Genomic DNA, 13,069 nt, shown 5'->3' with positions numbered 1-13,069 from the left:
AAAAAAATCAATTTTTTAAATTCGTTAATATTTTTTCAATCTTCGCTTTGGCTTTTCCTCATTATGTTAAACAAAAAAAATGAAAAACATTTTTGGCATATCATTCCATTATAATAAAAACGGCAGTCATAATTTAGCATGATGATGTTGCTCATGATAGAAAAATTTTCCGCAATCAAATATTTTTTTCTTTCAAAAGGTGGGGAAAAATCTGTTTCCACAGTATCTATATCAAAACTGCATAGATTACTATAATACTCTAAGTGCCTCTGGCCGATATTAAGAAAAGCATTTGTTTTTAAACTATGTATGTAATGTTTAATATTCTTAAAACAATCGCTGGCTTTAGGAAAAAATAAAAATTTAATATAATAACTTATGATTATTAAGCAATCTGCTTCATTTTTAGCAAAAAGCTATTCATATACCCATGAAGAGAAACTAAAAGATTACAATTTATAAAATGCACAAAGCATTTTTTTCAGGAAATATATTTTGTGATCAAATAAAATTGTTACAAAAAATTGTACGGGTTTTTCAATATTACTTCATAGCGATTAAAGAGTGTTTGAACAATTTAAAGTTAATTTCACTAAATAATGAATTGATGCATTTCCAAAATACAGAAAATTTACTGCGAAAAAGAATTCATTTTTTTAACAGATTTATTTTAAATACTCTCAAATCTGCTTAAGGATGAAATAGCTAGAAAAGAAAAACATTTTTATTGGTTTTCAAAATCTTTCTATTATTAAAAAAGTAGCATTAACTTACATATGATTAAATAAAGAACAAAGCATATGAAGTTTCAACGCAGTGTTTTTCTTCCCTTTTTTAGATATAGGTAGTAGAAAGTAACTCTTCACCGGTATAAAGAAAGAATAATTTTTATTAAATGTTAGTATTTTATTAAATGAATTTTATTACAATTTAATTTAATTTACTATGGTTGACGTTTCTTTGAAAGGAAAAAAAAACTTAAAACTATTTCCATCAAAATAACAACAAATAAACTGTAAAAATCTGTCTAATGTAAGGAAAAAACTGTCAGCTAGGTTATTTACAAACAGACGGTACAGATCATATAAAATAAGTACTGTTTTTTTTTTTTACAAACCAACTCCTTTATTTTATCTACAAAGCGTTTTGTATGTTCAGCATTTTGATCGGTGCGATGCAAAAGCAGCATTTGTATGACCAGTCGGTGCTGGGATTCGAACTTGGGTTACCGCATTGTGAGGCCAGTGCTTTGTATATGAGTTACCGCAGCTCTAATGTTTCAGCATGAATAAATATATTAAATTGTTTTAACATAGAAGTCTTACTTATTGAAATGATGTTTAACTTTAAAAAAAATTTTTAAACTATAGTGTATAAGAATGTCAGGCAGACATAATCGGCAGACATAAGGCAGGTATAATCGGGTAGAACATCAATTTGATAATAAAAAAAATTATGGTTTTTTATACGATGTTCAAAGTCCAAATTAATTACTAAAAAAATAAGAAAAAATCATAAAATATAAACCATAATTTATTTGCACAAAATGAAAAAGGTCAAACTTACCATTCGATGAGTAACACAGCATTGCAAAAACTAGGATTTGAACTGAGGGTTTCAGTACGTTTATGATCAAGGTGAAAAACATAGAGAAACCGTTATTTCAACAAAACAGCCTTAAACCGTCAAAAATACTGTAAAAGTCAGTAAACAAAAACGGGTGTATAGATTACAATGTATAAATAAAAATATATAATGAGTTTTAATTTAATTTATGTTTTTATGAGTGTTTACTTCTAATATTTGAAATATTTAACGCTCTCCCACATCCAGATGTTTTCATCTAGAAATTTCCAAATATTTAAATTTCTGAGCATGATTTATTTTTAATCACATTTTAATAGATTTTTATCTTCATCTTACATTTATAAAATAGTTAGGACGCTCTTTTAAAGTCCCCACACTTTGCGAAATTATAAAATAACTATGCAAGTTGATTAATTTCAAAATGCCATTTATCTAGTTCAGTGTTATCCAAGTGTACTTACAATTATTCATCAGCATCCTCCAACTGGCATTTGGCGTCGACAGATTTAGGAAGCAAATACTAGCAATTAACCTTATGTCTTGCATTTGGAGATAAATGCTTTTTAATTATTCAAAATTCTAACTAATTGTGTCCGGAATGTATTATCGTGATCTCATTTTATCTTCTGAAATTACTGGAATCTAAGTGAATTCAATCCGTCTTTGTGCTGAGTCAAGCAGAGAAATGTATCATCAGTCTCTATAATCCGCTGGCGTTAACGACTCAAACGGAGTTAACAATCACTCAAAAGACTAATGCTAATGGAATTGTTGTCAGCGATTATAAGCATAGGAAGTTAATGCCCAAGATAAATGGAAAGTTAGTGTTAATTTCATAACACTGATAGAATTTACGGCAAAGCAAGACAAATAGTTTGCGGCGTGTTCCAAATAAAAATATACTCAGCTTAAGTTTAATTCTATCCACCAGATTAGGTTTCTCTAAGGTACACATGCCTCATGATTTTTTTCTGTTTTTGGTGATAAATTTTCCGACTTTAAAAAATATTTTTATTTTTTGTTAATTATTTGTTATATTATTGTTAATTTTATCACAACGATAGAACTTATGACAAAGCAAGACAAAGGTTGCGCAGTGTTCCGAACAAAATACTCAGCTAAGATTTTACCCACAAGATTATTTTTTGAAGACTGCATTGCTTCATAATTTTTCTTCTGCTTTTGGTGATTTTTTTCGATTTTAAACAATGTTTAGATATTTTTTTTAACTGTTTGTCATATTAGGGTTGATTTTACAACACATATCTGATATATAGGGGAGAGTCGGGTAGCCCCGCTCACTTAAGGAGTATTGCTTATATTTCTGTATAATATTGAGTAATAATCAACATTTTTGTATGTTTCTATTGTTTAATCATCCAATTAAATAATGCAAAAAGAATAAACCAAAAAAAGAATAGGTAAACTTAAAAAAATAGAAATTTAAAAAAACATGTTTTTCAGCTTTTTTCAAAATGTGTCGGGTAGCCCCGCCCAGTTACAAAAATTGTGTTTTTTGGATATTTTTTCGGGTGTAAATGAGAATGACCAATGTATTGACAATAGATAAACCTCATTTATCATTTTTATCGCAAAATTATTTTATTTATTACATATTTATATACTTTTAGTGAATTCTATCATTCAATAAAAACAAATATCATACTTTTTATCATTATTAATGTATATTAATATATTATAATATTTACATATATTTTTATTAAATATTTAACGAAAATAATTTAATTTAAGTAACAATAATTAATAACAATAGTTGTTTTTCAATATAAACTTATTTGATTGATCTCTTCTTATAAACTTAATATAAAATACTTCTTATAAAATTACAAATTCACTTTGTATTTTGATTGCATTCAAATGCTTCTGTAGATTGATTCGTTCACAAATAAGTGAAAATAAATAGGTAAACAAATAGCTTATCATAATATTTATGATTTCTTGATATTAAATTTAATTTGGATATATCAATTACATTTTAAAAATATTTAATTTTTCATTTTTAAATATATAAATTTATGTTTCATGTAATATTAAAGCATATATTTGTTGTTAAAAATGCATATAACATTCAAATTTGAAGCAATAAAATAATAATCTTTGCAACCGTACATTTATCGACGAAATAAAATTGGGCAGTGATACCCGACATTCATGTGAGCGGGGCTACCCGAAATCCAATTTTTTTGTAAATTTGTAATTACTCGAACAATTTTTTACATACAAATTTCTTTCTTTGTGCAAATTAAACTTAAGACTACATACTTTAATGCTGTATGTATAGAAAAAATTATCTTTTTAGTATTAAAATGAAGTTTAATCGAAACATTCAACCAATTTTTCTTAATTTCATGACTACTGTATTCAAAATATTTTCAAAACTATTGTTTACCATGTTAACAGCTGCATAAATACTTGAAACTTTGAAAATAATCTTTTTTTAATACAACAATTAATGTCCGATGTCCCATTGACTTGAAAAATTATTCTATACACATGAAATTGACTGTGGGAGGGGGTACCCGCTGGGCGGGGCTACCCGACTCTCCCCTACATAGTAAAGTAAGACAAATAGTCTGTGGTATGTTCACATGAAATATATATTCAGCTAAAGTTTTACCATAAGATTATTCTTTTAAAAAACTCATGTCTCATAATTCTTCTACTGATTTTGGTGAATAATTATTTTTCTGTTTTTAGTGATAAATTAGTTTATTTTAAACAATGATTGTATTTTGTTAATTGTTTTGCATATTAGTGTTAATTTAACAACACGGATAGAATTTATGGCAAAAGAAGAAAGATAGATTGGGCTATGCTCTAAACAAAATATATTCAACTTAAGGTTTATTCACAAGATTAGATTTTTCTATGGAACGTATGCTATATTTTTTCTGTCTTTGGTGATAAAGTTTTCTATTTTAATCATCAGTTATCTTTTTGTTTCGCAAATATTATAGATTAGTATTAAGTAAAAATATTTAATATTTGTGCTTTTAATTACATATTTTAAACATGACAAAATATGAAAAACTTCCCTTAAAAGTCACGAAAGACACCTTATTAAAGCGAGTCTTCCTATATATTTTTCTCATTTTCAGTAAACAGTAATTGAGTTAAAAATACGGTCTGCAAAGCTCAGCTCCAGAATTATGTATTATACTTCTTAAAGTTTCCCCAAAATTGCAACGTTTTTTTTTCTTTACACAATTTTAAATTGTCCAGATAAAATTATGGTTGAGAAAACGGCACTCAAGGTGTAGATAATATTTACAGAATCATCCATTTTTACTGGAACGAGTTACGGAACAAAAAGTCTTACATACTGTAATTTTTGCAATAATAATTAACATAAATTTTCTGAATTATTCTAAGCATTACTGTAAAAAATATGTATTACCCATTTTGATATAAAATGGATTTTACGATTAAATGCATTTTATGGATGATGCACGGTACCTTATACAGAAATTTGATTTTGAATGTTTTTAAGTGTAAGAAACACTGAATGTTTTTGTTCGATATTCATTTAAGGATTTAAAAGTACAAATGAAATATTTCTAATTACTTTTCTAAAATCCATTATCAGTAAATTTTTTAAGACATGATAACTTCACCTACCTTTAGCTTATATTATAAACTAGTATTTAATGCTACTGAAACTTAATATAATGTTAGCATTACGATTATTAAAATACATTTAATTTTATTTCAAAATCGAAAGCAAATATGATTTATTTAGTAAGCAAAACGTTATTTTTTTTTAAAATCAGTATCATAAGAAATGTTATGTTTTTTCAAAAGGAAACTTTATACCTCTTGAAAAAAAAATTTTAAACAAACATTCTAAAATGAATTATATTGGATAATAAGATCATGTGTTTCTCTAATTTAAAAAAGGGCAAATATGCATTAAAAATCATACGAAATAAAGGCAGTTTAGATATAAATACATTTTCTAAATTCCCAAACGCCTTGAAAATAATTGGTTCCTTAACGTTAAAGTATTTTTTATATGAAGGGTTTTTAATAGCTTAGATATGACTTATATATCTTTATATTTTTGCTATCTATTATTTATTGTTACATTTATTATGAATAGTACATTTTCACTTAAGCAGTTTAGTTTTGAATAATAGTATTATTTTCTTATTCATTTGCTACTGATCAAAAAATAATGCCATTTTATGATAAACAATACCTTTTCACAATTTCATATTTAATGTGAAACGCCAGCTTTGTATGCAAAGTATGTATAAAAATGTATTTAAAACAAACTGATATTTATTTGATTATTAATAAATTCGAATAACAATGCTCTTTATAGCAAAAAATGGCTTAAATCCCATTTTGAGGGTTATGAAACCCGAACAGAAAAATAAAGGAAAAATTAAGTCCCTTCCTTTTTTAATTAAAAAAAACTCACTCTTAATTTCCACGAAAAGTTTAAAAATTAAAAGGATATTCGTTTTTGTAATCCTTTGAAGTTTTTAAATGTTTCATGTATTTCCCATCATAATTTAAAGGGATATTAATTCTTGTTAAAATGTTTTGCGTTCGAGAAATACTTAATAATTCAGTTAAAATTCTATTATAGTGTCTATAATACAGTTTTGAATTATGGTTTTCACATCTTAAATTGAGAATGGGTGGAAGTGAAATATGATAACATTAAAAGCTTTTCCGTGGTATAATTCAGGTTCCAAATAGGGGACATTTATCAGAAAAGGCTATTATTTTCCATTATTTTTACTTTGTTCCATATGTTTAACACTTATTAAAACTGAAAGAAAGCAGTTTTCTAGAATTTGGGGAAGCAAAACTATCTATACATTTTTCATTACAGAAAGTTTTCTTTTTTCCCTTTTTTTGAATCTTCTAAAATGTATTATTTTTTTATTTTTTGATTGTGAAAGTATTAAAAATGAGTTTAAGTGAAAATTATATATTTTAAATTAAGCTAAAGGCAAAATCGAAGATTTTTATACTTTCATTTATTGGGTTGCTCGGAAAATTTTTTTGTTCTCCCCCCCCCGTTACATATTTAGTTATATTTTTCCCAGCCAACTTCACACTTAAGCGACATAATCCTTATATATTTTGATAGTTGATATAGCGAGCCTTGTTATTTAAAAGTTTGAATGCTTCTACGTAGGAGTTTTTGGTTGGTTCAAATATGAAAAGTGAAAAGCAAAGTTTTTGACATATTTTATTTTTTTACCATCCAAAATGTAAGAATATTGTTGAAGCAAAAAAAAATCGGATGTGTTAAGAGAATATGTATTTGCTGTACTCTGTGACACAGCTAGTTTGCAAAATTCCTTGCTTGTGAAAAAGTTTGATTACTTCTCTACGCACGAGTTTTTAGTTGGTGCCCTTATGTAATGTATTTGTAATTAGGTTTAACTAAAGAAGCATGTGAAAAGAATTTTAAGCCAGATTTTACCGTTCAATGATGCAGTCACAGTTAAACAAAAAGTTTTAGTATCATTTTTAAACTGTGATATTGTATAAATTTGCCATAATTTGAAAGAAATCGAAATATACTATATTACAATGAATCTTTCTTTCTTTTAAATATTGCTATACTGATTGTATATGATCTGACTAAAGTTTATTTATTGACGCTAATCTGTGGGATAGTTAACATAATGAGAAAATATTTTCGAAAAAGACATTTAATTGAAATTTAGGTCGCGTGGAATCAGATTTATGTTAATAAACATCGTTTATATTTATATTTTTTGTTTATTTTTTTAAAAACTTACTGAAAAAAGATATGTTTCTAAATCATTAGAAAACTCAATAGTGAATCTCTTTGTTATGAATATTTTAAATTACGTAAAATTTTCAAAGGCATTAACTTTAAAAGTTGAAAATGGGTCAAATGGCGATATATGTTCCCTCTGTGTTTGTCTCAGAAGATGATGATATTTAAAAATTTGAAATTAAACTATACATTTAAAAAGGAAAAAACATGAGTTGAAGCAGAATATTAATAATAGAAATTTTTTTAATAATCGTTTAAGTCAAAGCTGGAAATAATTTAAATACTTTAGGAACATTATCGATATATTATCGTAAAACTCAAGTTAAAAGAAAGAATAAACATACACATAAAATGTATTTCTAATTGATTTGCACGTTACTGTTCTTCGCAATTTTGTTTTAACTTCAAAAGAAAAAAAATATTCGTAACTCATATATAACGAATCCTATTAAGATACTATTGAAAATCCTATTAAGATACTATGAAAAAGATTTCTTTAAAACACAAACAATATTTGAATTATATATTCTGTATGATTCTAAGTAGTGTTTAAAATGTAAGTAATACGTTTTTTTTTTTTTTTAAATTCTGTAATTGGTATTTTTTTGCTTATTAAAATTATTAATTTATTGCCCATACTTTAGCACACAAGTTTTTAATAATTGATTTATTCTTTGTATTTGAATAATTTATTCATTTAGTCACACGCATAGTTGCCTAATTCTAATGACATTAAAACAAATGCGCCGCAGGTGAAACTGGGAGAAAATTCAATTTTCTCGCTTAACACCAAACCGAAAGAAACCCTCGATCTCTAAACTTCTGAAATTAAGAAGTATATTTATTTACCGAACGTTAATTATCATCTTGGAGAAATAATTGCATTATTTTCAAATAAAAATCTTAAATGTTAAAAAATTTGTTGTAATAATTTATTTAGACAATTTTTAAAGTTTGATTTATTGTTATAGGAAAAATATTAATAAAAGAAATAAGGAACCGAAATAAAGAAAAATCTGCTTATTGACTTCAACTCCATTTGCTGCATGATCAATTAATATGGATTTTCTTTTTACTAGCTCCAAATAGCTTCCTAGGAAAAATGAAAAGTAATTTCAAGTATGTCAAAACCTTGCCGACGGTTTAAATAAATTAAACAATTCTTGTTAAAACTAAAGTCTTTTTCATGTTCAATAGTATTTTACCGGAAAAATATTTTCATGTTTTAATCTTCTCAAGGATTAAAATTTTCGTAATTTATATGTTACATCTCGTGTTAAGAATATTTTTTCAATTAATATAAAATGTATTTATAAGAAACAAAAAGGAAAATTCTGCAATCAATAATTGTGCCTTTCTATGCTTAAAAAGCCTTCTATGCTTAAAAGTCAAACAATGCTTAAAAAGCCTTAACCCTCACCCTAGATTTAAGTTAAAAAATTTAATTTATGTTTTCTTGATATTTTTTGTGCTTTACAAGCGTTTGGTGATATAATATTATTAGACAGCATAATACGTTTAGAAAAAGTAGAAAATAAAAGGGTCACTTTAGTAAATAGCGAGAAATAGCGCTTAATAAATTTTAAAACTTCTACAAAATGTTCCCCTAAAAACTTTAAAGCAATAAAATGATACGACTTGTGGTTTTGAGCTAGTAGCTTAAAATTACAAGTAACACAGTTTTTCAGCTTTTAAATTTAAGGAGCTCAAAAACCCCTCTAACGTGTTTTTTTTTTTTTTTTTTTTTTTTTTTTTTTTTTTTTTTTTTTGCATACACATTAAGATACTGTATCAAATCTATTAAGATGCAACTGTAAACTATTTAACTGCTTATAAAAAACTGCTGATAGCAGATTTTTTAATGGCATAGCTTCAGAAAAATGTAAGACGCAATCTAAAATACCTTTTTATATCTCATATATAGAAATATCCCATATATGAGATTTATGAAATACGTGAGATATGATATATGAGATATGACATATGGGATATATGAGATATAAGCGGTAACATTACTTCAGAAAAAAAATAACCCAGAATCTAAAATACCACTTTATATCTCACACGTAGAAATATCCCAGCCATTGTTGCCGCTTTATATTAGGATATATTTCAGTCATTGTTACCACTTTATATTGGGAAATATCTCAGTTATTGTTGACGCTTTATATTTCATATTGTGATACCCGCTCGCTTTATATCTCATATTGTGATTGGGTGGTGGCTTTGCATTTTACATGTATCGAAAGATAATGCCAAATAGAATAAATACACATCATCAGTTTATTTGTGAAACTTAAATGAAGAGGATTAAATTCATGTTCGGTATTTTGTCCTCGCCATCCCTTTGTCTGTCGAGTCCCGTGTGGAGAGGAAGGGCCTGTTAAGGAATATAGAATGTGGAGTGAAAAATGATTTAATAATACTGATTTTCTTCGTCATTAGCGTAAAACAGTTTAGACAGAAAACATTAAAAGTAATTTCAAATATGCCAAAGCATGTCGAAGGATTAAATAAATTAAACAATAATTAAAAGTAATTTTTTTCAAGTTAAACAGTATTTTATTTAAAGGCAATATTCACGCTCTAAACTACCGAAATGTTAAAACATCCTTGATTTATACATTATACACGTATGCAAAGTTTATTTTTTAATTGCCATAAAATAATGCGTAAGCAACGTAGATTGTGGAATGAACAACGAACTTATCTTGAACTTTAAACAATCCTTAGTAAACGGAAACAAAAAAAAAAAAAAAAAAATTTAAAATGCGTTTTGCTGACAAAGAGCGTCGTATTTTGTACACTCGAAATATATATTTCTTCGGTTTCGAATTTGGAATTTTGTTTTTGTTTTATTCAATTTACCTTTATTTTTCAATTGTTCCTTTTTTCCTTCAAACCCATATAAAAATTTTTTTTTAGTTCGTATTCATATAATCCTAGCTTAGCATCTTCAAGCATAGATATTCGTTTCAAATTTTTAAAATGAGATTGCAAGTAAAATTTTATGACTATTTTTGTTACATGGAGCAAGTATTTTTAGATGGATATTTTTTGTGGCTACCTTGTGCTTTAGATAAATTAAATATCTTTAAAATTGTCGTGATTTGAAATTTAATTTTCAAAATAAAGATGCCTACAGTAGATAAAGAACTTAGTGTGAATATAATATAAATTTTGGAATCTTTGATAATAATAATACTACTATTCATACTGTTTAATTTAATGATACTAAGATAATTTGATCTTCATTAAAAGTTGTATATACCTTCATCAGACTGAATTTATCATTCACATATTAAATTCATAAGTTTAAATTAGTTTCCTGCAAATTTAAACATTATATTTAGTTTTATTACAAAATTAACAGTTCTTTAATTTAGTGTAATTGTTTTCCACGTTAAAAAATATTACTTGGACAAAATATAGGTCGAGTATTAGAAAATTAGTTGAATTTATAAGTTCTAGTCTTAGAAAAAAACTGAATCAAAAGTGTCCAAAAACTATTCATTTAGAAAAATGAATTAAAATAAAATAAGGATCTTCTCTAACGTTACCCCCCCCCCCCAGTCTATAAAGCCTATGGATTTTTAAAAATACTTTTCGATAATTCTTTCTTGCAAAAGATAAAAAAAAGGTATTTTTTTAAAAAAAAATTTTTTAAATTTTTAGATCCTCAATTTTTTTTTTTTTAAAAAAAACAATTTCAAAAGTTCTTTTTAAAGTCGTAATAAATATTCGTAACACAATATTTCATTTAAAAGAAAAAAGAGCCTTTAATAACCCTTCATTTTAATCCTTATCTTGAGGTTATAGGAGTACTATAATGAAGAGGTACATCGAAAATATGTAAATGTTGAAAAGTCTGTTATCTTTTTACTTTCTCTGAATAATGTGTTAATGAACATAACAAATTTTGTTGATATGAAATTTATCAGAGAGTTAGAAGAATTTCTTTTAAAAAAGCGTGCAGCATTTTAATTAAAACAAGACCGCTTAGAGAATTGAAAATTACAACAAATTTATTAAATTAATTTATTGGGCACAAAACTAAATGACATCAACTCAAATAACACCAACTATTTTTTTTCTTTTCAGTGATCCGTGTAAAGTATGAAATTAGAACTTACGACGATTTCGTTGTAAAGGGCAACACAGCTGTTCTGAAATGTTATGTCCCATCATCTGTGAAAGATTTTGTGCCTGTGGTCTCATGGGAGACTGACGATGGCTTCATCATACAACCCGCTACATCTGACGGTGAGTTAATCATTTTAGCTTCCCTGGCAACGGAATAATTTAATTTCCGGCGATACACATTTTAAGATAATTTCTGCGGTGAACCTATGTGTTTCAGCTTTTGTGTACCCTCAAAAGAGCCTTCCAGATTTCAATTTAATTCTAATAAATGGAAAATTTCAACACATGACTTGATCTCCAACCTTGTCATTTAAGGTTGAGATAGCAGCATAGTTTTGCTGACTGTTTATGAGACAAAGGCGTAAAATGAAACTTAATGAACTGATAACGTTATAATAAGGATTTCATTTGAAGTTGGAATTATTAAATTTGCAAATTTCGAAGTATATTAAATTTAATACTGAAGTCATATATGATTGTGAATGTTAATTCAATGATATCTGAACAAAGTAATGTGATTACATTAAATTAATATTCTTCTATATGTGATACTATTGTTTTTTAATTATTATGTTATTCTATTACCTATTATGTTTTTCTATTAACTATTCAGTGCTGCTATTAAATATAATAATTTATACAAATAAATTCAACAATAGTTAAAACTAATTTTTTTCAAGTTAAACAGTATTTTATTTAAAAAGCAATATTCACGTTTTAAACTACCTAAGTGTTAAAACATCCTTGATTTATACGTTATACACGTATGCAAAGATTATTTTTAATTGCCATAAAATAATGCTTAAGCAACGTAGATTGTGGAATGAACAACGAACTTATCTTGAACCTTAGTAAACGGAAGCGAAAAAAAATTAAAATACATTTTGCTGACAAGGAGCGTCGTATTTTGAACACTCGAGATAAATATTTCTCCCGTTTCAATTTTAGTTTTGTGCTTTTGTTTTATTATAGTTTTTAGTCAAAATATAGTTTTTGTGGTGAACCTGCATTCGCGGTCTGCAGTCGTCTTTTACTTGCCCTCAGAGAGCCTTCTAGACTTCAATTTATGATTCGTATAAATTGACATACGACATTATTTTCAACCTTGTTGTTCAAGTTTATATATATTTATTATTTTTTAAATATGTTTATAATTGTTAATAACGTTTTAAATATATTTTTAATTAGTTATTACCTATTCTAGTATCTACTGCATGTTTTGGTTTAAATACAAAAGAGCGTTCTCCAAAATATTGCAAATAAATCAATCAAAATATTTTTTGTGAAGTAAACATCATTCTCTTATTATTAAAAACAGAAGTTCAATCCTGAATATTTACGATAACGATTTGACCTCAAAATGTTATCCCCTTGTCGGAAGTCATTGTAAGGATTTCTTATAAATATATATCCACCCACCTAGATGGGAAAAAAATCAGACTTTTTTTTTCATCCTTGCAACAATTTAGAAACTTCTTCCTCAGGCTGAAAACATTGTAAGCATTTCTCATAAATGTGTATCTCCCAGACCTAAATGAAAAAAAAACTTTC

General features: G+C 26.4%; 1 protein-coding gene across 1 annotated transcript in view; it reads left to right on the top strand.

Moving 5' to 3' along the window:
• LOC107441526 (cell adhesion molecule Dscam1) overlaps window positions 1-13,069 on the top strand; it is a 417,585-nt gene that overhangs the window by 88,248 nt on the left and 316,268 nt on the right. Inside the window, 1 exon segment of the mRNA XM_087153704.1 lies at window positions 11,477-11,638. Within this exon segment, the coding sequence (XP_087009830.1) occupies window positions 11,477-11,638 (162 nt within the window).

The sequence above is a fragment of the Parasteatoda tepidariorum genome, chromosome 10, assembly GCF_982258835.1.
Source record: "Parasteatoda tepidariorum strain Cologne lab strain chromosome 10, Ptep-v5.0, whole genome shotgun sequence".
Classification (NCBI taxonomy): Eukaryota; Metazoa; Arthropoda; class Arachnida; order Araneae; family Theridiidae; genus Parasteatoda; species Parasteatoda tepidariorum.
The sequence above is the reverse complement of the archived record's forward strand: the minus strand, read 5'-3'. Positions and strand labels throughout refer to the sequence as shown.